The sequence below is a fragment of the Brachyistius frenatus genome, unplaced genomic scaffold (assembly GCF_029030835.1).
Source record: "Brachyistius frenatus isolate BFR_SWC_R1_liver_20210118 unplaced genomic scaffold, ASM2903083v1 Contig_166, whole genome shotgun sequence".
NCBI lineage: Eukaryota > Metazoa > Chordata > Actinopteri > Embiotocidae > Brachyistius > Brachyistius frenatus.
The window spans coordinates 455,874-482,507 of NW_027210765.1; the positions used below are offsets into that span (position 1 = coordinate 455,874).

General features: G+C 43.6%; 2 protein-coding genes across 2 annotated transcripts in view; one reads left to right on the forward strand and one right to left on the reverse strand.

Annotated features, from left to right (window-relative positions):
• Positions 1 to 18,384, reverse strand: part of plcb3 (phospholipase C, beta 3 (phosphatidylinositol-specific)) — a 74,695-nt gene extending 56,311 nt beyond the window's left edge. Inside the window, exon 1 of the mRNA XM_069717003.1 lies at positions 18,325 to 18,384. The gene's annotated coding sequence lies outside the window, so the exon portion shown is untranslated. The remainder of the gene's footprint in view (positions 1 to 18,324) is intronic.
• ppp1r14bb (protein phosphatase 1, regulatory (inhibitor) subunit 14Bb) lies at positions 1,407 to 26,409 on the forward strand. The gene is made up of 4 exons (XM_069717013.1): positions 1,407 to 2,038; positions 24,800 to 24,883; positions 25,057 to 25,089; positions 25,206 to 26,409. The coding sequence occupies exons 1-4, from the start codon at positions 1,838 to 1,840 to the stop codon at positions 25,272 to 25,274; spliced, it is 387 nt and encodes a 128-aa protein (XP_069573114.1). The 5' UTR covers positions 1,407 to 1,837; the 3' UTR covers positions 25,275 to 26,409.
• The last annotated feature ends 225 nt before the right edge of the window (positions 26,410 to 26,634 follow it).

Here is a 26,634-nt window from a genome sequence, read left to right on the forward strand (position 1 = left end):
AAGTCAAAATACCCAAATGTCACAGACAGGTCCCGCAAGTCAGCGAGCGGGTGCACTGGTGCACACAGACAGTTTGAAGGCCCTTTATTCCTCTACCTGGTTAGGGTTCGTGTCCAGTATTGCTTATAAGAAAGAGATTGCATGTGTTTTTATCTGCAAGCACGCGTGAATGTTCAAGTTGTTGTCAGAGTGTGTGTCTGTGTCGGTCTGTCTGTGCTTACTCAGCTGTAAGTTTCAGACATACTCACTGAATAATTCAGGTTTTTATGTCTTGTTGCCATGGCTGTCCGTGAGATGGTTGCTTGGGCCAGTATGACACACACACACACACACACACACACACACACACACACACACACACACACACACACACACACACACACACACACACACACACACACACACACACACACACACACACACACTTTAATATGAGCATGTTGACAGATGTGAACACCCCCGTACTCGCACCAAAGGAGGGAGCAAGACACAGATATTATGAATTCACACACCCCCCCCCCCGCCCTTTACTTCACACTCCTATTATTATTATTATTAAAACTCTTAGCCGGAGTGTGGGCTTCCCTGCTGTTACGGCACAATGGACGCACTGTGAAGAGATGTGACCGCTTTCTTATTAATGGAACACCTCCGGTGGCTTTATCACTGCAATCGCCTGCAGACGAAGCAGCAAAGTCACATTTCCAAAGCGACTGCAAACTAGAAAATCCAGCTGCTCCAGCCGCTTCTGCCCCCTCTCCAAACACGGGATACGGCCCATTGCTGGGTATTATTGTAGAAATGCAGGTTTATATTTTCATAAAGTGCGAGATGTAGGTGTGAAACTTTTGCCCATATGCATTTCACACATTCAAGAGGAGACGTTTTGTGAAAATCAAATAGCCCTTGCTAGTGTTTGAAGCAGTTAGGCCTCTGGGAAAACAGGAAATTCCTACATATAATGTGTAAGTAAACATTGTGCTGCACAAAGCACCGAATTAAGCGGTTTGCTTTTGGCAACATGTTGATACACAATGACAACAGGCTATTTAGAAAGTTAAACAGTTTTGTCAAAGGTTAGGCTGTTGGACTTAATAGGTCACTGAGGGCAAAGACACAAGTCTTTGAACGTTGCTGGAAAAGTACCGAGACACGAGTAAACTTGATTGTTTGGATTTGAGTGCCAAGAGTGTAGAACCGTGTAAATGTTAAGAAAAGTGGGCTCGAAGTTAGGAGAATTGGAGAACTAGAAAGTGATGGGAAATTCAACATTTGTGGAGGGGTGGATGGGGGATGAGGGGTGGGGGGGGGGGGGTTTTTTTTTTTTTTCAGTAGCGCAACGTCGGATGCGCTCGAGACCAGTCAGAGAGCGCGCACGCAGCTCTCGTGGGGACAGAGAGAGAGAGAGAGAGAGAGAGAGACGTGGGATTTCTCTTTGTACTGAATGAAGAGTTGAGGCCGGTTCCACTGCTGCTGTTACTGCCTTTTTTTTTTATATAAGCAGAGTTTGCATGCTGTAAATAGCCCAATAAGCCGGTTACACTTCACAGTACGCATCGTCGGTCCCCGTTTTGTGTCGTGGAAGCGGCCAGGGACTGCCAATGTCCCCTTGAGCGATTTTGGACAACAAAAGCTCATCAGGTCCAGGCAGCGTCGTCTCTTCGTGGGATTTCAAGTCACAACATTCATCAGCCGGTTTTGTTTGTTTGTTTTTTTTAGTGTGGAAAAAGCGAACCAGCCGCACGTTCCACCGCCTGCTTTCCGTCTCCCCTTTTTCACTTCCACACCTTTGGAGGGGGATTTTTTTTTTTTTTTTTCCCCCAAAAGCTGAGCGACAATGGCAGCTGTAACGAGCCCGGAGACGAGCCCTCAACCCCGGGTATATTTCCAGACGCCGGCCGGCACCACGGAGGAACCGGAGACACCCGTTCGGAAGCAGGGGCGCGTTACCGTCAAATACGACCGTAAGGAGCTGAGGAAGAGACTCAACCTGGAGGAGTGGATTATCGACCAGCTAACGGACCTCTACGACTGTGAGGTAAAGACCCCCCCCCCCCCCCCCAAACAATAACCGGCCTCGGAGCCGATCGAACCCATCGATCAGGCGGCTCTGCTCAGTAATAGGCTCTACGGCAAAGCCCAATAAGTCTGTCTGTCAGCTGCGTCTGTCCGTCCGACCCGAAAGCAAACTGTTGATAAAGAAACATTACCGGGCCCTTTGTCGGTGCTTTTGGCCTAGCTTCTCTTGTTCTACAGCCCATAGTAGTCTGTCTGGGCCATATGCAAGTATGTAGACAGATATTCAATAAGAGAGTGAACATTACAACCAATTAACCATTTATAGCGGTCACATAAACGCCTCGTGGTTAAACTTTATGCCCTCGTCCACAGGTAGGCTAAATGTAGCACATGCATCTTTATAGCCTCACCGTGAAATGCACAGGCTCTTTGTTCTGATTGGCTGAAGCGCTTTAAAGCACACCTGTGAATTAATTTAATTATTAATGACCGGAAACGACCACTTATTTGATATCCTTGTCGCCAGCTGCCCTGGTTAGCTGCTGTGTGGGAACTGTTTTGGCTGGAAAAGTAATTCAGGACCATGAGTTTATAACAGTAATAATTCAATAAAGTAATTAGGATTAAAAAAAAAAAAAAGAAGAAAAAAAGAGACTTTCTGTCTTGTGTCTGGTTTGGTTCACAAGCAAAGCTTATTGCATGTACCAGCTCAGCTTTTAGTGTCTTTTGTGGACTTTTAAATAAATCAAAGGGTGAGCGAGGGTGAGGGGGAACCGTTCATGAGGCAAGGTGGCAAACAAGAGACACACCAGGTGATACTGATAAGTAAGTGTGTGTGTGGGGTTGGGGGTGTCTAGTCATTCATTCTCCTTATTAAGGGTGAGAGTCACTGGAGGCCCCGTGATACGATATTATCATGATGCAGGTTTTGTCTTCTAAAGGAAAACTTTAAATCCGTTTCCTCTCATAAAATAAAGTGTTCGGTCAGTTCATCTCACTCTGGTTATTTTATTGCAAAAATAAATAGGATTGTCAGGCAGAAAGACTGGCCAACACTGTCACTACAGCCCGTCTTAAACATTGCAGGCACCTGAGAAACGTGTGCGTCCCGACTCCGTGTGCTGAACTCCCTGTCTGAAGTGATGTCTCTCGGCAGCGGCTCAGTACACCAGCACACATCAAACCCCTTGCTCATGGTGACACACGAAGAGGCGTGCGGCTGCAATGTAACCTGGCGGCAGCTCTGGTGTAGCTGCTGGCGTCAGTAGTTGGTAAGCTCATGTCAACGCTGCTGAGCTGACATTGACCCACATTCTATTCCTAGCGTGAGGAATACAACGACTTAACAGGTTCGGAGAATTCCTAGTAGGCAAACCGAAAGGAGATGCTTTCCCAGTCTTTATTTAATGGGGGAAAAGTTATGGTCTTTTAATTGTTACTGCCCTTTCCTACATTTAACCGACCTCTCTTCTCAAAGCTGTCTCTAACACACACATACAAACATACTTAGGTTGCCTTAATGGTGGAGTTGCTGTCAGGTTGCAGACAGGTTGTGTCATCAACACTGGTGGCTCCTCAGGGCTCTCTTTATATTTACACCAAGCAGTCCAAAATCAAATGCACTGACAAGCTGCAACAAGATATTGTACCAAGCCACAGTTAAGCACGAGTATAAATGCACTCAGGGAATGTCATAAACTAATCATGCGATTCCAAAAAAAACAGATTGCTGTCAGCCACACCTTTTGTTTCTACTTAATTTCTTCATCCCGTCAACAGAGGATTTCTCTTGACGGACATTGTGACGGGGATATCTTATGAGAAATGACTCCGCAGAGTTATAAAAAGCCAGCCGAGGTGATTAAAGGCCCAAGAGAGGATTTTGAAATCAATGTGCTTTGATTAACTGCCAATACTGGCTTAATATGCTTTATGTAGACCTTGCAGAGTCCAACAAATCTGAGTAAATGCGCTCAGGGGAAAAGCCTCGCACTACTGTGTTCCTAGTAGGACTTTTTTTTTATTATGATTAGATAAAGTGTTTTTTTTTTTTAAATGCAGATCTGTTTGGACATATTTTTAATCCATTATGTGCCCCAGGATACTAATGACTGATAGCAGACAGACATTTCTCTCTCGGTGTAGACTTGTTTTTCAACCATCCCAGGTCTGTCTCTCATTCCCCAAACTGCCATGTCTTTCAGTCATGCATGCTTTACTGCACTGATGATTTGTAGTTAGTCTGCTTTTCAACTGTGTATATAGGTTCACCAAGAGTAAAAAAACAAAAAACAAAAAACATCGCTGGATGCACAATGACAATCTCTGTTGTTTCTAGACAGTAAGACCTGAGCCCTGCAAGGATAAATCCTCGGTCATGGTCAGCTTGCGGGGCGTATCAGGTTATACTCATGTAAATGGGATATCAATGATTTATTTCACATTTTTGGACGCGCGTACCTCATTCATCTCTAATGATGGTGCTTCATTTTGGCTCCCACCCACAGTAGTTCCCTCTTTTCATTGTCCCGATCCAGTCCCTGCCTGGGCTGTTAGACAACAAAGAGATTAATTTACAGTCGGTTCTCTGATAGAGACACATTGGGCTCATTTAGATGGCGAGATGTGGAGCACGTGCTCCTAAACAGTGTAACTGGAGAGGCAGCTTTAACCGGTCAGGGAGCCGAGCGGCTACGGGGAGAACCCTTCTCGCAGACAAAGACACGGAGCATGCCTGGGATTTTCTCCTTTTTCGCCTCATCTTTCCTTATTTATCTTACCTTGTCTCTCTTTTTGTTTCTGACTAGATTCATGATCCATATTTTCCTTCATTATTTCCTATTACTCAACATCCCCTTTTCTCCTCCTCCTTTTGTTGACCCATACTTCGTCTTGTAATATAACCACATAGAGTTTGTTCAGCAGGGAATTAGTTAGGAGCTATTTTCCCATTCATATAATCCCTTTAAACATAAACCCTTTAAACTGACAAGCAGTCAGCCAGTCATTTCTGCCAGCCAGCTTGTCAGATATTCATGCAGCCACTTAGTCCGCCTATCAGTCAGAGTTTCTATGGGTAATAGTGAGGAGCCAAGTCTTAGTATGATTCCATGGCAACAAGGCTGGTTAAGGGTTTATGTTGGTTAACCGTGCATTGGTAAAAAAAAAAAAAAAAAAGGTTGCGGCCATTTAGTAAAAGAAAACAACGTTAAATTGCCTCATTTCCAAAAAGCCCGTTTTCATGAGTGCAAGATTAAAATTGGAACCTTTCAGTTATGATTAGCAGCTTTAGTGAATACCTGCAGTTGATGTTGGCACTATTTGCTTGTTGAGGAAACACTACTTGGCTTTATAAGGGTACTCAATAGAGAAGTTATTCTCAACCAAGGTTACTTATACTCACTTCTGTAGTCGTGAGAGGGAACGTGGGGAAATAGTGAAATAAGCAGTGCAATTCTAATTGATATAAGAAGGGCAGTCGGAGAGCGCACACCTCCACCAAGGCCATTAGTCCACTCTTATCATATGCAACAGCTGTGGTGTCGGTACAGTTGTACCAGTTCTGGTTCTCACCCAGGAAACCACTGTGCCCGAGTGCTTCAAAACGACTGCTTACTGTGTTCAGTTTGAGAAAGTACATGTGTATCACAGAGGATTACTGGTGACACAGAACCATCCTATTTCTAGAATGGCCTATGTTTTGTCACTACTGAACTTTACTGCCATCGACTGGACTTTAAATTGTGTCGCATGTAGCAGGCCAAAGGCACTATGTTTTGCAAAATTAATTCAGGTGAAAAATAATTTGTGGATTTGCCCCGTGATTCAGATCTGCTTTAAAAGTTTACGGGTTCTTTGCTGGCTCCACTCTTCCACAAAGTTCCAAATCCAAACACTGGGGTAAAACTGATGGATAAATCGTTTAAATATGTGATTGGGTCCACAATCCCCATCTCACAGTTTATGTTTTAAACCCAACTGTGGTGAAAACATAAACATTAAACTGGCAGTAAGTATAAGATTTAAGGGTGTTATGTTGCACATAACACAATCAGGGAGAGTGTCTTCAAACCTCGGTGCTTTTTAAAAATGGTCTACTTTTTCTGTGTTGTTATTGAGGCTCCACTCTGTTAGCGGCTCTGTGTATGAGGTACTAAGTGAGTTTGAGCCTTCTCTGGGGGGAAAGAAAAGTGTTGGTTACCCGCAGCTGCGCTTTTAGTAAAACAATCAAATCTCACTCCAGTCATGGTATCATTTCCATGGTTACTGTCCTGCTAAATTTGCATTTGTCAGCAAAGCCTCGTTTTCCCGCAGTTCACCGTGTTTTCTCCTCAAGTTTGCTGGAGCTGACCGGCAGCTACAGCGTTAACAGTGCAGCGAGTGGGCGGACCAATCCCCAAACTCCAGGGTCCAACGTGGCCACACACACACACACACACACACACACACACACACACACACACACACACACACACACACACACACACACACACACACACACACACACACACACACACACACACACACACACACACAAGTGAGAACAGAGGCAAGATTGGTGAGCAGGAATGCAATAAACGGGGGCAGGGAAAAAAAAAAAAACAGACGGGATGGCAAGAGGAGAAGGAAAAAGTAGTAGGCAGGGAGGTCGGACAGGGGGAAAGTGTTTTTACAACATGTATCCCCTGTTATTGCACGTTATACACACTGCCAAAGTGAGATGACCATTAAAGTTCTCCTTCTAATTGTAGGCTCAGGCACTGCAAACAGCTGAATAAACAAAAGGAGTGCTTTTTCACACCTGAAATTAAAGCTGTTAGGAAGCAGTAAATGAGTTGATGAGCCAAACTACTGAGATTTGGCCATTTCAATCCGGACATGATTGGAGCTCAATTCTTCTTGGGTGTGTTTCCACCTGTACTTTTGCTGGCCACCTGTGGTCAGATCGCATGTCTGAGGAAACGGCGCCCATGTCTCATTTTCCCCGAGCATGGTGTTGCAGTCATCACTCAGGGATTCCCCACATATATCACAAGCCCGGCAGCCCAGTTCAGCGTATATCCTGCTTGAATATGTCAAAAGCAGTTTTCAACCCCAGTGCTTGTTCTGTAAAACTGAGACAAAACCAGACCTGCTCACAAGTCTCAGATGATTGCCAGTTTAAAGAATTTAGAAATCCTGTTTGAGCATGTTAGATTTGTAATATTGAATCTCTGATGAAATATGTTTTCAGTCATTCATCAGCTATTGAATGTTTTATGGTGGTGTTTTTGGATTTCTTTGTTTCGTAACGACTATCTGATCTGTTGGAACGAAACGTTGGCTAATATAGATGACATCACTCTGTGCCGTGTTGCCTAGTAGACAAAACAATTTAAATATTTAGGCATGAAATATATTTACATTTGTTTAAAAGGTAGTGTAACACCCCATACACTACATACACAAAAGCACCTGAAGTAAACAAGACCTTAAAAATGTGACTCTTCCATGGAAATGTCTCCAGTGAAAGAGGAAATGGTGCTCGCTGTGTGCGTTACATCACAAATCCAAAAATAAAACAGTTGCTCTCCTTGTTAAAATGTTCTGTTTCTGTAGAAAATGTACTGATTCAACGTTAAAACTTATTTACTTGCGTTAAAAACAAAATAACACGTGAAAAGTAGTTTATCTGTACTCTTTAAAATAAAAGCATCTGCAAAATCTACGGGACAATGTCGGACTTTAAAACCCTGTTCATTATTTAGCATAGCAACATACACACTCCACATTGTATTTAAATTACCTACTTATCTGGCCATATTTTGTACTCATGAGGAAGTTTGTATGTGGATTGTTCCTTAATCATGTCAACTGATTTTCACTTTGAGTCTGTTGTGCGCTCAGACAATAAGAGAAGCGACGGTTAGAGTCAGGACAGTAAATACACAAAACACATCCTGGAGTTGTGTGTCTGCGCAAGAGAAACACTTTGTGGGAACAGCTGCAATTTCATAGCTTTCCCAGCCAAGGATTAAGTCACTCCCTTCGCACTGTATAAGGACACACACACACACACACACACACACACACACACACACACACACACACACACACACACACACACACACACACACACACACACACACACACACACACACACACACACACAGAGTGTGCAACATTTCTTTAAACGGTATATGTTCAAGTCTGAATACCAATCAGCGATACCCTGTTTCACTCTGTGTGTGTGTGTGTGTGTGTGTGTGTGTGTGTGTGTGTGTGTGTGTGTGTGTGTGTGTGTGTGTGTGTGAGAGAGAGAGAGAGAGACTACAAAGAGTGGTTGTTACACAGCATGAGTGAAAGACTCCACTGTGTCTTTGTAAACACCCCCCCACACACACACACACACCAGTGCGCACACACACACACACACACACATGCACACTGATGGACCTACACACATCTTGTTAATAGATTACACGTGGTTCTACATGTTGAAACACAGTTGATTTAGTCTTTGATCGGGGTGTACTGTAGCCTGACCCACTGACTGACTATGTGGACATTTTGAAAGCAGCGAGTGAATAAATCAGCCGTGTTCGAGGGGAGTGGGGTGGGGTGGGGGGTGGGGGGGACCAAGCGTGTGCCTTGGTTAGTGCGCGAGTACGACCGGAAGGAAGTTAAGAATACCAAATAAGAGAAGGCAGCGGTGAAGAAAAGAGAGGGATGTGAAGAGAGAGGAAGACGAGGGATGCGAGTCATTCAGAGGAATGTTTATAAATGTTGTCATGGGAAGTGTGTGTGAGAAGGAAGGAGTGCGACAAACACACAGTACATAGAAAAGATAACAACATTAACACACTACTTTCCCTCAAAACCACCCACATCAGCACACACCTGATGAGTCACACACACACACAGTCACAACTTGGTGTCACAAAGTAAAATTGTACTTTTAAAACTATATATGCGACTATTTTAGTGTAACGTGGAGAAGAATGTTTCTGAGGTATCAAGAGACAACTTTTTGGGTGTAAATCCTTTGAAGAGGAAAATGTCAACCCAACTCATCTCCACGTAATAACAACATTGCTTTTGATCACGCTAATCATTTGTCACTCATATCTATTCCAACATACAAGCAAAGTAGGAAAGGAAGCAATAATTTAGCAGCCAGGTGCCTAATATTTATAATATCCTCGGTATTTATTACTTAAAGATGCCCAATGGAACTTTTACTAATGGGTAGATATTAGAAGAGCTGTTTTGTCTAACATCCAGACAGGCATGAATGTCCACAACGTGTACGTTTGGATTTAGATTTCTGGTGATGTGTTAAATGCCTTTCCACTTGTTGACAGTTGGTGGTGGTAACAAGAAACGTAGCAATACACAGGGGGGAAAAAAAAAAGGCATGAAAAAAGACTGCAAATGATGTTTCTGAAATACAAAAAGAAATTGACTCATAAAATGTTTTGAGAACTGAAATGAATTTACATTTGTCAGGCCTCAAATATGCACACGATGTTTAGCGGCCTTTGTTGGTCATTATTTCCCATAATCCCTCGACATCTGCAGGCTGAACTTCACAACTCTACAGAGGTTCGCGAGCAAGTCGAGTGGACGCAGTTGTTTCAGACGTGTCTGTAAAACAGCGGGACAGAGAGAAGTGAACACTTCAGTGTTGAGTTTACAACTGGAAAGCTGGAAAATGCTTTTAGAAGAGAGCGCTGGTGAGTCTTACGGATGGGAATGTTCGTCACAGTGACGCAAGTAGCCGCGCTGCCGTGCTTGTAGTTCTTTCTTGGGAGCTGTAGTTTGTTTCTGTGCTCGTAGAGTAATCGTTGTTTAACAGAGACTCAAACAAATACTTTTAACTTTGAAGCTGACCAATGTGCCAAAGTCGTAAAAACTTGAGAAGCATGTCGGTGATGAACAGCCCTAATAAACAGTGGTGTGTGTATACAGTAAGTGTGTGTGAGTTTTTGCAGACTCTCTCTTTGTTTATTGCCCTGCTTTGTCTCGATCCTCGGCATGTGCTCCGTCATGCGTCAGCCACAGTAGCTTTTATAAACCGATTGCCTAACACCATGTAAACCCTGATGCATCATGTTTCTGTTCAACTTGATGAGCTCGTCATTCTAGCCTCCGTCACATACTGCGGGTTTGGTTGTCAGCCAAGTGAAGACTTTAAAAGAATAAAGACTTCAACAAACCCATTTTAGCTAAAAGTCAAGCAGGACTACTTTCATTGTTTGATTATGAAACTTAATAGATTTAATAGCTGGCAGTTGCCTGTTCACTGTCATGAGAAAGCTTGTTATCTATTCATATCTTCCTGTGAAACAATTGTTGCTGTTGTATATGCGCATTTAAGAGCCACCCAGTAAACCACGCAAGCTGTTAATGTCTTTGCTTCTGTAAACATAATTCATGTTGAAGTACCCCTTTGCTTCCCTGCTCATTATTTTGAATGATCTACAATATCATTCACTGAGATTCAAACAAGTGATCCTATTGGTCTTCACCAAACTGCTATTAGTTATTAAATCAGTTTAAGACTATACATGTGCTTTTGATAGCTGCTCTGAGAGCTCCTGCACCGAGGAGGCTTTTTAAAGGGAGCATAATGGTGATGCAGTTTGGTACGCAGGCTCGTATGTGGCCCCCGGGGGGGTTGTTTTTGTAACAGTGCTTTGAAATGAGAGGTGAATATGAGTTTCTGGCGATGCGTGTTTATCGGCCTCCACGTTTAAACCATATTAAAACAATTCAACGGTCAAGTCGCTGTCTTAATATGTGTAACGGTCGGGAGTCGACGAACATGTAGCATCAATGTGGAGTCGTACTATCATGAAGTCTCTTTGTGAGTGATGCCAATTGCCTAGAGGTTTGAGTGCAGTAACACTGATCCACTCGGGGGCATTTTAGTCCCAGGAGGTGCATTAGAGCAGACGCCAGGCGAACTGTTGGTTGGCAGCACAGAACCGTAAGTAAGTTTATGTCTTTATTAAACAGAGTCTGACTGTGTGTGTGTGTGTGTGTGTGTGTGTGTGTGTGTGTGTGTGTGTGTGTGTGTGTGTGTGTGTGTGTGTGTGTGTGTGTGTGCAGTGTCTTTATTATAATGTTTGTATGCCAATTACAGACTGTCCAGGAGACAATGTCCTCCCTGTATACATAACATGATGTCAGACTTGGGATGTGATTTTTTAATATTAAATAGTTCAGAGCTGTAGGACAGTGTTAGAACTGCCAGTGACTTCCTGACCTGGCGTCCGTCTCAGGCTGGCAGACCGTTCCTGTTTGAGAGCAGGTGCCATGTTGGCCTCTTGCGTCCTGTGTGGAAGACATTGTCTGGATTCTTGGGCTGTTATAAAAACTGCTCATGTCTGTGGCAAGAAATAGATGGATGAAAGATGTTTGGACAGATGGACAGACAGCTGGTACGCAGATAGACAAATAGACTGGCAATAAAGATGGAGGGATGTCGTTAGATTTCAAATTCATCATGAATAGATGGTCCACTATTTCCTTGTCATCTTTTTTTAAAACTCTTACTTTGAATTTGCATTTAGTTCCCGAGCAGGAAGGAACGACTGACCATATTTGGGCAATGTTTCCAAGACACGGGAATGATTACTAGTCGATTCATCAGGAAGTGAGCAAGTCTCTCCCTCGCTCTGCTACACATTCTTGTGATGTTGAACTTCAGAGTAAGAGTTCAATCATTCACCTGTTGTTTCTGTCACATTTAAAAAAAAAAAAAATCTGACGACGATACTACAAAGATCAAGTATAGGGGGAACAGAATACATGCAAGTTAGGTGCTTCAGTATAATGAGAGACCCTCGGCCGCTATGGTCGACTCAAGCATACAGGTACAGTGGACTCTAACCAGCAACATGTATTGAAGGCCAAAAAAAAAAAAAAAGAATCTTCCTCTCCAGCCGCCGTTAAAGCCGACGGGGGAAGACTTTGGTTAATTACTGTTGGTTTCTGTGCCACCAAAACCATAGTGAAACCTCAAACCTCAGAGATGAGTCACACATGAATGAATGTCAATGTGGGGACACACATAGTATCTCCATCACTCAGCAAAACCATCGTCCAAACTGAAGGAAGATGAAAGTAAAACAGGCCATTCATTGGACGGTGAAAGTGACAGATTTAGTTTTTCTATTTTACCCGTTTATAAATTATATTTTAATCTTAAACACATTACTGATTGGTCAAGTTGTTCTTTGTGACAGTTTGTAAGATGTTTCATGGGTCATGAATTGTCGGTACAACAGAAAGAAATATGTTTCTATATGTTTTGGATCATGCCGCGTCCCACATTGAGTTTTATATCCTGGAGCTGATTGACTGAATATGGAAACGGGGAAAAGCATTAACGGATTACCCGACGTGTTGCCAGTGTTGGACAGGTCAAAGCTTGTTCATAAATCATAATAATGTTCTCCAATCCCTTTTGAAATCCATATGGATTAAATCTCAATAATGGCGGATTGAAATAAAAGGCTGCACAAGTAAACCTGGAGCTTGCTGTGTAAAAGTGGCAGAAAACTGATGTGAAAGAATGATTTACGACCTTGTTCCGTCCCCTCCTGCCAGAAACTACCGGCGTAAAAGACATTCAAAGAAAACTCATTCAGTGAAAGACACGGCAAATGAACGAGTAAACGTTAAGCCCTTCGGTTGTGTTAGTACCAGCCAAGAGTGACATAATGATAATCTGCTGTAATCCTCATTTGTATGCATTCTCATTTCAATCTGCACGTAATCTCGTTTTCCTGTCCATTTGTAGTGGTAATGACTCTTCTGGCCTCTAGATGGTGTGTGCGTGCGTGCCTCTTTCCTCTCTTTATTGCCTGTATCTTGTATTATTACTTATTTGTAACAATGACAATTAGTAATTGACTGAAGAATAAGGACAAATCTATTCAGTGAAACACACACACACACACACACACACACACACACACACACACACACACACACACACACAGAAATCATATTAAAAATTGGATTGATATTATCGAGAACAAAAAGAAATGGCGCAACCCCAGCTGTGACACACAGAGACAGAAGCAACATGGGAAGTTTGCAGCTAAAAGTTAGTTTTGCACTTCCGGCTGTTTCCAAACTCCCAGCTGTGGTCGTCTAACATAATATTTACTTTTACTCAGCTCACGGGGGAAAAAACGGATTTTCTTTTTTTGTGTGACATTTCTCTGATGTCAATTTGTCCTTTGGTCGATCTGACACTTTGTCCACTGAAATATCAACAACTACCAGGTGGATTGCCATCAATTTTTTTTTTTAAATTTTTTTTACACAATGAATTCTGTTGACTTTGGTTATCTTTTAACTTTTAATACTTTGCCATGATCAAACTTTTCCAGAGCTTTGGTTTATCGTCCAAACAACATTCTTAATTAGCCTTAGCTGTGTTTACTGCTAACTCAGATGTGTTCATGCTATCACGCACACAATCTTTGGGATAACCTATAGTTTTAATTCAACATTTTGGTGCAAACCTTTTGTTCCTCTTTGCTGCTCTCCACTTACTTCTGATCAGCTGTCAATCAAATTGCTGTGCTTTGGTATCTTTAAAAAAAAAAAAAAAAAAAAATTCTTCAAAGTTTCTGTCGGTAATCACAGCTCTAACTATTTCATCATTATATTTACTCCAAACAAACCACCAGTGACAAAGTAAAATAACTTGGAAGTCTTCGTATTGTGATAAAAGATTTCATGAAGAATCCAAAGGTTAAATGCCCGCTGTTCTACTTGTGCTGAGCAGATGAGCATTGATTTATGTGAATATGTTTCAGATCTCTGCCTGAGTTTGCTCGACTGTTGGATGTAAACAGAAGTGACAAATTGAGCCCTCATGTAGTTATTAGAAAGCATTTCACAGCGGCAGAGCTCCAGCCCTGGCAGCGCCGCATGCTCCCCAGTGCACGTCCACCCGGGGCTGGTTGTGACCCCGAGGGACCGCAGAGTGTCTCCCAGCAGTGGCTGCAGCACAGACACGTCCAGTCAACACACAGAAAGCAGCGAAGCGTTCACTCAGGCCAAACAAGCCGATGTGTGAATCATTCAACCGTGCAGAGAGCAGCCCTGAGTGGAGGCAGATTTTTTTTTTTTTTTTTTTTTTTTGGGGGGGGGGGGGGGGGTCAAGGTTGGGTGACAGACATTTTAACACTGCACTCTGCAAATAGATTTTTATGTGTGTGTGTGTGTGTGTGTGTGTGTGTGTGTGTGTGTGTGTGTGTGTGTGTGTGTGTGTGTGTGTGTGTGTGTGCGCGCGCGCTTTGGGTGGAATCTTGAGCGAGCGAGAGAACATTAAACTTGAACCACAGTTTCGCCTCGCGGCAGTTTTGACAAACAAGAGTGTTTGAATTTTGCTTTGAATCGCGATAGCTGCTTAAAAAGAAAATACTGATTTGTCTGTAGATATGCGAGATGCTACATTGCTGTGATGATAACATGGAGGACAATGCTACTTCTTGTACCGACTGGCTGGGCCAACCCATGTCTTATCAGTAGGCTCTGGTTTAAACCTTCTTTGATAATGCTGCCTTCAAATTGAGGTTTATTTGCCATGTTCAGGAGAAGAGTCCATTAGAGTACCTTTCATTTTGTGAAAACTCTGATTTCACAAGTTGTGACGTGTTTGCTGACTTTTTTTGGAAATGGCAGAGGCCATTTGATTTCCTTTTTTGTTGGATGGTAGTTATTATTTTGTCATTTCAGTTGTAATTATTATTTTTTTTCTTCCTGTTGTCTAATTGTTGCTGTTGTCTAGCAGCGGTAAATTCAGTCACATGGTTTCTTTTGTCATCTAATTTCACATCCGAGTAAAATAATGATGTTCTTAACAGCCTCATCTCTTCCTTCTCTCATTATGCCTTTTCATTACGTTGCCTGCCTGCTAGTTTGCTAAATTGTTAGCCTCTGTGGCTTTCTGGACGCAATCAATGTTGCTGTTGCCTGGCAGCAGCGTTCTCGTGATTTAACCACTTGAACAGCAAGAATACCATGCACACGACATCCCATGTTGTATCCACAAGTCTCCGAGGGTCATTTGGAGGCAGCATATATCACTTTACTGTTTATTATGGTGTGTGTCTGTCTTTCTACTGCTGCTATATCTATTCTATTGTCACTTAATTGCAGTGTTAGTACAATAAAAAACCACCGTGGCTCAGTCCTAATTACAGTGATGAATGTTTCCTGGCTTTATATGAAGATTTGCTCGGTGTACTTGGAGCCGGTTTGGTTTGGCTTTCTCCCGCAAGAAGTCTGAAACAACCCACACAGCGCCGGGACCTGCACTGGCATGCCCACATCACTATCAGCAGACTCCAGAGGCTCTGCTTCTTTTCACTTTACATGACAGAGCCATTTGCATTTTTATCTGGTAGTCGGATAGGAGGAAGGCTGACAGGGCAGCGGAGTCAAAACAGACGGAAGCAGTGGTAGGATGTGCTAAATGAGGGGTACGTGTTGTTTTAAGAGACGTTTTATGGAACAGTATCATTAAGGACCAAGACAAGCATGTAGGGAAGACTTAACGAGTTCATTTTTATAAAGAAATCTGCACGGTTTGTAAAAGGAACAAATCCACACTGCAGGCTCAATTGCAAAGTGGGAGAAAATAAAGAAAATCTGACTTTTTAAGACCATTAAAATATATTTTCTACTCTCTGTTGCCCATAAAGAGGCTGCTTTTCTTCATCTGTTTTGCCTGCAGGTCTTTTTCCCTGTTTTTCCTATGATCCAAAACAGGACATCAGATTCTTCCTGGGAGGAAGTACATCCAACTGATTAGATGTGCAATAGAGATGAAGATCAACAGCACACACACACAAACAAAAGGTACACAGTATCACACACACACACACACACACACACACACACACACACACACACACACACACACACACACACACACACACACACACACACACACACACACACACACACACACACACACACACACACACACAGAAGATTGGATTAAGTACGTTGCATTGATTGTGGATCACTGTGGTTTATGGTTCATGGTTGTGTGTGAGGCCGCATACTCATTGCAGCAGCCAGTCACCACTTAGATTAATTGAGCACACACACTTGTACTGCTAATGTCGCTCAGTCAACTCTGCCCTCCTACAGTGTTTCTGTCTCTCTCACACACACACACACACACACACACACACACACGGATATCATTAGACCTCCCCTCCCCGTTATCTCCCAAGGTCAGGAGACCGAGACAGGAAGTAGCCGGGTCCTCTGGTGGTTTAACCCCTTCAGTGTTGAAGAGAACAAGAGACCGTTTATAAAGCCATGTTTTCTGCTCCCACATTTTCAACACATGTTTATTTGACTGAACAGAGAGGAGATGCTAAAAAGGAAGCTGACTATTCTAGTGTGCTTGTTATTGTAAGACCTGCAGAAGCCTGATAAGCGACCACATGTGTGAGACAGAAGGAGATATGAGGGAGATGGAAAGCAGCAGGTGATGACGGACACAATGCATCCCTGGTCCCTACACCTCTGTTGCCCTCTCGGTGACACCCTCTCTACCCTCATTCTCTCACAAATGGTTTCATGCTGCAGCAAGGTGGCCCATAATGCTATGAGCCGCTGAATTATAAACACACCGCGGGTGAATCTGTGTACCAGAGCAGCACTGAGAGGCGATGCCAACTGGAGAGGAAGGGCATCAAAGGAGATGTAAAGAGAAAGGGACAGAGGGAGAGAAAGGCAGGAAAGAGGTTCAATCCCAGGATTTTTTTTTCCACTGTTTCCATGCTCGCCTCATCCTGTGTTTGTTTGTGTGTGTGTGTGTGTGTGTGTGTGTGTGTGTGTGTGTGTGTGTGTGTGTGTGTGTGTGTGTGTGTGTGTGTGTAAATCAGATGACCAAATTACCAAATCAGTCACAAGGGTGTCATGAAGTACCACCTCAAAATGGCTTCCAGGCAGCTTTTTTTTTTAGCATCCAGCTTCTTGTCTGTTAGTTTGGAAAGGGAGATATTGTAACTTTTGTGCTGGTCCTTATTTTTAAATGGGCTAGTTGGTAATTTTATACATTTACATGGGTCTATATTAGCATATCCATGACCATGCACAAGAATCGTCTGCAAATATTTCCACTCTTATCTACCAAGATGACCTTAATTTCTCCACTTAGTATAACGGAGGAGTTTCATAATTGCAGACGAAGCTTAGTGTTCTTAGTGTTGAGTTCTGGGAGGAAAGAGGGCCTTTGTCTTTAGTTTCTGTGTTACAGTCTATGTTTGATTTTGGCTCGACCGTAGCTCCACTTCATATCCTTCAGTGCTTTCAACAGGCGGAAATTTAATTGTGGTGGTGGATGGTGCTGCATGTGAGCGATATTAGCTCTTCATTAAGGTTATCGTTTATAGTTACTAGTCTTCACTCAGTTACTGCAGTGCATACAACTCAGACAGGTATGTGGCCAAAAATAAGTTAGTTTAAAGAGAGTAAAATAAGCCACTCTAATGTAAGATTTACCCAAGTTAAAACTGAGTGATTTTACCCATCGAGTGGATCTTAATCTACCCGGGCCGTCCAAGTAGACATGCGCATCACATGTAGGCGTGTGAAGTTCTGCTTATTGGTTCATGTGTGGGACTTAGTGAGCTGTGGTGCCTGTAGAACTGCTACTGTACTTCCTTATTTCAATATAATTAAGTGAATCTTTTCAGGATCATGTTTTAGCCTCCATGCACAACTTCTCTGGCCTTTTAAAAATACAGTGTTTCAGCCACTTCACTCTCAGCTCTGGACCAGTTGAAACTGCTCGTGTGTTGGTGATGCAGAGCTCTAAAACCAGTGAGAGAACCAAAACACGCAGGAACGGTCAAGTCATTTCAACAGTGCCTGAGCTCACGTTGCCTGCAGAGTTGGTGTGCAGCTTGTCACTTTCAGCGTTCGCGCACATTTTCTACCCGTGTCACTGTGCCGAGTCAGCATAGGGTAATAGTTCTAATGGAGTACACACACACACGCGCACACGCTCGCTCGCTCGCCCTCTCTCTAATGCACACACAGAGTTAAACACTCAGCAAAACACTTTCCTGCTCGGACTGACCTCAATACAAAGAGTCCTCGTAGGTAGAATTGCAAAGCAGAGGCACTAGTGTTTGCTAGGCAGTTGGAACATGCAGATCACATGTCAACCTCTCTGTCCATCTGTATTTTCTGTCTCTGCACCACCGAGAAAGATTTCAACAAGAGCAGCCCATAAAAGAAGCAGTCAATAGAATAAAAATGATGAATTTTGACCTGATGGATGCATGAAGTGTCAGTTAGCCCGACAAGTCCAAACACACACAAGGAAACCGGAGTGAGTGTCATTGTTTTGTGCTACGCAGCCTACTTCTACTTCTTCCCTTTCCTCCCTTCCTCCATCACTTCCCTGTTTCCATCTTCCTTTTAACCCCTCTCTCTCTCGGTCTCCCTGTATCATACCCAGCCAAAACATTGTTTTTGTGTTTTGTAGCAGGACGGGCAGTTGGCCATCCTGAAGTGGAGTTATTTTTATCCCAGTTTGTTACCGAGTCAGTAGAAAAGGAAAAGTGGCTGTTCGTCATCCAGCCTTTCGTAAACTTAAGCCTTTCTGTACTTCCTTACATTTACATCTCTAACACACAGTGTACACAGATCCTATCAAATACACCAGTTCTGTGGCGTGTTATCACTGGAGCACATGCTGTGTAATCCTTGCAGGTAGCGCCTGTGACCTACATGAAGCTTTCCACAGACGAGGCATTGACTTACAGGACATGCACCTTCATTATATACCTGCTTTGTCATTTAATCAGCCATGTGTCTAAAGGCACTAACGGTACAGTTTTACTTGCATTTGTACGACGGGGAATCAGGGCCACATTCAGGAGAATTATTATTATTATCATTTTTTTATTTGCATTTTGAAAGTCGACATTTCAAGATTAAAGTTGCACTCTGAATCCAACGACCAGCTTTAAAGCATACTCGTACAAAACGCCTTGCGCAGATGAATCGCTGAAATTGTACATCAGAATCAGTTTTAGTGATAAGGACTTCTTTTTTTTTTTTTTTTTTGTCTATTGTCATCACATCCATTGTGGGCTTGGGAGGATGCCGGGTGCAACTGCACACTGACAAGAGGCATGGGGAATAGGCACAGCATATCCTCTCTGTATTGCACACGGGTGCAATCAGTGATACTTCTGCATCCATTTCAGTTTGCACAAATGTGGCCGCCACCTCAAGTTTGTTTGGTTTCTCCTTCAGAAGAGATGCAATTTTCTGCACAATTTCTTCAAACTCAAAATACTTATCACCATACTGTGGTCTCTGCCTTAAAAATGAAATAACATCCTTTCTGAAGTATAATTTCACCGGGCACAAGGCATTATGTAGAAGCATATACACTGAAGGCACCATAGCAGTTTGATTTATTCTCAAAAGTTAGACTTTAATCTTGAAATGTCGACTTTATTCTCAACATTTTGACTTGAGTTCTTGAATTATTACCATACTCCTTATAATTTACATTAATAACTTACATTACTATAAGTTATTCCAGACATTTTGACTTCATTCTCTCAATTAAAAAACAAATCTTCCTCCTCTTTGTTTTTTGTTGTCCTTCATGTGGCCCCGATACTCCGTCGTACATTTGACGGGCAGCTGTGGAGAATCCTGATTCGTCTTTTTACTGTAAATTCTCCACAGTTGAGATTCCCCATAATTGCATTAGTTTGAACTCTTTATAGATAAAAGTAAATCAGAGTCACAGTGTCGGAAGTTTTAATCGGAATCAGATTTTAGGTCAGTTCGAGTCGAATGAAATCAACCAAGGCCAAAATGAAAACTGACTTTGCCTCTGCGATGTTCATTACTTGTCTCTCCGCAGATTATTTCCAGCAGCCGTGATTAGCCTTTTTGTTGTAACGTGAGGACATTGACCCACTTGGGTGTGTGTGTGGGTGTGTGTGTGGGTGTGTGTGTGGGGCTTATGTTTTTCCGGTGAGGGAGCTGTATCTGTCATGTGATCTGTCCGAGCCTGCAGCCGCTACACAGCTCTCCAACCTCCACCCCGCCCTGCGAGAGAAATTGTACTACGACACACACACACACACACACACACACACACACACACACACACACACACACACACACACAGAACGCTCTCATACTGTCACATCTCATTCGGCTCCGTTCTGCAGGAAGCCCCCCAGACGAACAGGGCGTCTTGTCTGTTGCTCGCTCTCTCTCGGCCTGGCGGTGTCAGGAGGAGTGTAGTAAAAGTTTTTAAGAGCACGAGAACACAACAGAACAATACGCAACACAGCATCTGTTTGTGTTTCAGGTAATGCTGGCGATGACTCAGAAAAAGGTTGCCGTTTAACTACGGTGCAACTAAAAACTTAGTGCACGTGAGGGCTGGGCTGCGGCTTAAGAACAAAATCAAACATCACGATATCTTTGATCGAATACCTCGGTATCGATCCCGAGACAACATTGTAGGGATGACTGCTGGTGCTCGTACAACATTTACACAATGAGATTTTTTTTGGGGGATAAATAATCATCAGTAATGTGGATATTTGACTAAGTAGGTAAAGCCTCAAAATAGAACAGCTCGTAAAGTCAAATAAGTACAGCCAATGACATCACTTTACTGGGCCGCAGGCTTTAAAACCAGGAAAAGACGATCCGTCATATGATAGTCAGCCCGTTCTCATTCCCAGGGCGTCAAACGCTGCCGTTTCGTCCGAGCCGTTGGCGTCACAGAGAAATGCACCGAGTGCCCTTTCGGCGTTGGCACTGTGACCACCAGGGTCAAAGAAGGAAGGAGGTCATGTGACGGAGCAGAGAGACTGACAGAGTTCACGCAGGGCGGCGAGCAGAGATGGTCGGAAGGAATAAACACTGAATTTTCACCAATGAAACTGTTGTTCGAGTTGGTGAGTCGACAACGAGGGTTTCTTTAAAGTAATGTGACTTATACATGACGTACGCAAGATTATTCACATGAAATGAATGATATCAACTCGCACTGTGATCATTTCCTAACCCTCATGGTGCCTCAACCAAAAAGCACTTTGTGCATTTCTGAGACGGCAGCTGTTTGGGACAAAAAAACAGCAGTGTTTTATGTCCTAGAATGAGAACAGGTAGGACAATAAAATATCCAAAATCTAAGACAATATCAGGAGTCTTATAATGATATCAATATATTGGCCAGCCCTACTGTACATTTGCTACTCCAGCAGGAGATGAACTGCTGCCTCGATTCTGGCAAATACAGCAACCCTTCCTTATTCTACATTACAGTAATGGCAATACAGGCAGCATTCAGTGTCCTACACGATGTATGTATATACTGTTGTACATTAGTTTAATATCCGTGTAGGAGACAGCGATGTTCACATATGTGACTCATCAGTACGGCCCTGAGCGTCAACGGATCTCCCGCTAACACCTACAGCAGCGGCCATTTAGGACGTTCAAGGTCAGACACCACCTGTATGGAGGAGCGGTGAAGCTCATCCCGGCAGCCCGACACCCGACGGAGACGTTCTGTTGTTCGGTTTTTAAGCTTCATTTCACAGCCACCTGAATCAAACACCCAGACATGGATCCGAATGTTCTCTGTACTGAAAAGAGTCCGGGATGAAAGCACGTCTTCCTTCCTTTCCCTCCAGACCTCTCTGAATTGTTGCAGAGTGCGCTGCCTTGTTTACGAACCGGCAGTGTGTGCCAATATCTTGCAGCCACCTTTTCTTCCAGAGCACATCTGCAGCCAGCAGTAAAACCCCCTCCAGACTCCACACTGGTTCAGTAAGTCAGTCTGGAGGCTTGTTTTGGAAATCCTCCCTTGTGATTCCCTGCTTTCTTTGTGTCTCCTCTGTGAAGCCTGTCTTCCGGCCTTTTTCGACATCTCCCTCCCATCTCTCCTCTCCCCCCTCCTCGTCCTCCCTCTTTCAGTCGGCTCCACTCAGCTGCTCCCTCTCCTCCATGTGCTCCTTAACCTCTTGCCTTCCTTCCTCTTGGCGTTCCCTTCCCCCTCACACATTTAAAATCATTTTCAAGTAAGCTGCAATTAACAAGGATCATTTCTCCTTTTCAGCCCTCGCACGCTACATTTACAACAAGAGGCTCGCAAAGATACGAAGTTTCATAAATTACACACCCAAAGTAGATTCATGTCATCAGTGGATGACAAAAGTATCCACTGATGAATTGTTCTTCATCCTTTTTCTTTCGTGCTGTTTTTACTGCATGTAGGAGCACATGGAGCCCACATGTGCAGATCAGTCTTTGTGTCACACTTCACAGTGTGTGTGTGTGTGTGTGTGTGTGTGTGTATGTGTGTGTGTGTGTGTGTGTGTGTGTATGCGTCACAGACAGCTTTAATATGTCTGCAGTGAAACCATTAGTGTATTTATGAGTGTGCGTGTACATTGGTGTCTGTCTTTGAGCTTTAATTTTGAAAATCGGTGAGAATCACAGTATGTGTGTGTGTGTGTGTGTGTGTGTGTGTGTGTGTGTGTGTGTGTGTGTGTTTATATGCTGACAGTAAGTCTGTCTGTCACTTCCAGTCTCTATCTCACACATACAGGCTGTCCTGCTCTGAATTAAATCCACAACCACACACACACACACACACACACACACACACACACACACACACACACACACACACACACACTTCAGCTCAGTCTTACTACTGCCCATTTTTATAATTCTTTAATCCGTGTGTGTGTGTGTGTGTGTGTGTGTGTGTGTGTGTGTGTGTGTGTGAGAGAGAGGAGTTTTCACGACAGAAAAAAACCTACCGTTCAGTTAATGTGCACACGCAGCATGATGTGCCTGTCTGTCTGTGTGTGTGTGTGAGTCTACATGACGTGTGTGTGTGGTGTGTGTAGTGTGTAGTGTGAGTGAGATGTGATAGGGGGCATTTGGGCAGGTGCAGAGACAGCTGGTGTGGGCAACTGTAACCGAGGGGGAGGACGAGAGCGAGGGAGAGATTCCTCGAGAACGACATGAATATCGGGGAGCTGCAGAAGAGAGCAGGAAACGAGTGGTTGTACGGGTGTGTGCTCTTGTCGCCAGTGGTGAAGCACTTTGATTGAACACATTGAGCGAGCGAGCGTGTGCGTGTGTGCGTGTGTGTGCGTGTGTGTGTGCGCGCACCAGATGGAGAAACATTGAAAGCGAGGGAGACTATGAAACCACGTTTTATAGAGTGACGACATTAATCAGAAAATCAAATTGATTGGATGAGGAGAGGAGGAGTGCGACAAACATGAACTCGCGGTGAACTCGGTTTTCTGCTCTTTATTTAACAATGATTGTCCTTCCTGGAGGCGAGTGTGTGTTCACATTAGCAGTCAGCCTGTCAGAGGCGGGCAATAATTGATTTGCTTAAATTAAAAGCATATAAATATGTGCCTGTAGTTATTTCAGTGTAAATGTGAACTCCAGGCCAATTTTAAACAGATTCAATTTATCCAACGCTGATGAGTTAAAGGAGCAGATTTCAGTTCTCACTCGAGGCAACAGTGACAGTCGGTGTCAGACTCCGAGGAAAAACATTTAATAACAGCAACGAATGCGTCTTTTTCAAATAAATCTTTTTGAACCAATTTTTCACAGCAGATTTAAGTTTTTTTTTGTTAGAGCTAACGGTGTTCCCATATTTTGAATGGAAATATTATATTGCTGCACAGTTGCCAAGTATCAATATTTGACTGTATAAATCAGATGAAACATGTTTAACATTTTTTTCAGGACATAATATGCAGTTGAAACAAGTTAATAAATCGCAGTATATGCTGACGCAAAAATAATTAAAATGGCTGAAGTTGCGATATTATCATATCCCGACTTATTTATCGTGATAACATTGTATTGTTGGCCCTCTGGTGATTCCCACCCACAGTGTTCCTGCTCATCTCTAATACACACAGTCACACGTGGTTCATTAGCAGTAAATCCAGCCACGTACTGACCTGCATCCCAACTCCATCCTCGATTTTAAAAACATGTAGGTCGTATTAAACGTGAGATTTTAAAAACGGAATAGTGGACGTGGAAATGAATTCAGACACGTGTTGTATCAGTGTTGGCCACATGCTGTTCTTCTGTTAACCAGGTTATGTTTGAAGTCGGCCTCTTTGTGATGCCTCTTGTGTTTTTCCTCTACAGCGTAGCGCCTGCTGTTGAAACACCGTCATCCCACTGCTGCTGCTTCTCCATTATGTCCTGCAAGATTTAAGCATTTGAACTTGTGCTTTGTACCGTCAACGCTGGTTGGTCATGAACAAATGCAGAAGTGCCCTGTGCACGCAGGACAGCGTGAGCTCAAAGGCAAACACGTTTTCTTTTCGTCTGTTTACCGTCCTTAAAAAGTAAATATGCTCAAGATACCTTGTCCACAAAAAAAACGGCCGGTTTTCTCTTTGTCCCTCAACGTGTGGGATGGTGGGAGCGCAGCGCCCTCTAGTGTTCACTACGGTAACGAGCCATTAGGACGTCATGCAGAGGGGAACGCCTGTAGCTCGGTGGTCTATTTGCAGACAGCCACATAACATAAACACAGGCACCAAGAATAGAAAGGATGATGAGCCTTTCTTTCCACGTCAGGGAAAAGAGGTCCACCGATCAGTGTGTGTGTGTGTGTGTGTGTGTGTGTGTGTGTGTGTGTGTGTGTGTGTGTGTGTGTTGGCAGCCAGTTCTCTTACCGTGCTCTCGTCTCTTGTAGGAGGAGGCCATCCCAGAGCTGGAGATAGACGTGGACGAACTGCTTGATATGCCCAGTGACGTTGAGCGGGCAGCCAGGGTCAAGGTAGGACACACACACACACACACACACACACACACACACACACACACACACACACACACACACACACACACACACACACACACACACACACACACACACACACACACACACACACACACACACACACACTGCACACTAAGCTTCATTTCACGCTGTGTTTTGTCGTTTTGCAGGACTTACTGGTTGACTGTTTTAAACCCACCGAGGTAAACAGACACTTTTCACCCTTCACTCCCTCCGTCTCCCGACTCCACACATATGAAGTGTGCATTGTTCATACCGAGTCCCCCTCATCTGTTCTGTCCTCCCTGTGTCCTCATAGGACTTCATCTCAGAGCTGCTCGACAAGATCCGAGGGATGCAGAAGCTCTCCACGCCTCAGAAGAAATGATGGCATCCCCTCGTCCTCCTCGTCTTCTTCCCTCCCCCCTCACCCCTCGTCTTCCTCCCACACCCCACTCTTTTATTTTGATGTCAGTTTTCTTCCATTGAAGATCATGAAATGTTGGAGCTGAACCTCCCTCTAGTCACTTGGACTGAGCCTCGTGTGTCGCTTTTCTTTTTTGTTTGTTTTGTTCTGATTGGTCCTCATTGTTTGTCGGACCTCGTTCATAAAAACGGTCAGCAAAAAAGCAAAAGCAAAAATAATTATAAAAGCGACACATGAGCCTCAATCCAGGTGCTCTCCTTCCCTCTCCTTTTCTACCCCCTGCACCTCCTTTGGCCATCATTTGCCTCCGCTCCTCTTCCTCATCCTGCTCTTCTTCCTCCCACTCTCCCCTGCACCGCCCTCCATCTGTCTGAGGAGGAAGAGGAGTTGAGATGATTCCCGTAATTACTGAGCAGCTGCGAGTGGGAAGAAGAACAAGAGAAAGCGCGCACACACACCCCCCCCAAAAAAAAAAAAAAAAGAAGAAGAAGAGTGGAACGATAAAGGAGGACGCAGCCAATCAGCTTGAAGCAGGGCCTAATCATTGCTTATGTCTCCACCAATGAGATTCCCTATGTTGTTCTTTTTATAATGGGTTTAAACTTGGACCCAGCTACCAATCATAATTCTTCTGCTATTTCCTGGTTCTGTTTGAGAACATAGGGATACTTTTTTTTTTTTTTTTTAATGAATTAACTTTTTGGGGGGGGGGAGGGGGTCAGTACAGTCTTTGCTAATCCCCCCCCCCCCCATTTTAATCAGAGCCATTGCTGCAGTGGTGCATTTAAAGACTGTTTTTTTTTTTTTTTTTTTGTGTGTGTCTGTTGAAAACAAATCTGCGCCATGTCATTTTGGGGAAGAAAACGTGACCCTGTGACCACAAAGAATAAAGTACGGTGTATCTTTAGTCCAGCAAAGAGGAAAATTTGATGCCTGGAAATAGCGGTTGCAGCTTAAAAAAAATTAAAAGTCACTGGTTGGCTGTAAGTGGTCGTACGGCCGGGAGCTAATTTTAGACTTAAAAACGCTGATCCTCTTTTGAAGGCTGGATGCGCATAACACGAAAGTTCCAATTCTTGCAGGAGCAAAAAAGAAAGGGTGTGTTTTTCTTCCCTCGAATGCGTAGCGCAGTGACGAGAGAGGCTCCGCAGAAGCCACTGCTGTCCAGCCTGCGCATACATACTGGGTGTATGTCTGTGTTGCTAAATGCTAGGTGTGTTTGTTGCTACATAATGTACAGCAACATCTGTTTTAGGAGTGTTTTTTGGGCCTGTATATTCTGCTGTTCTGTACGACGAGTTAGATTTTTAGTAGAGGACTG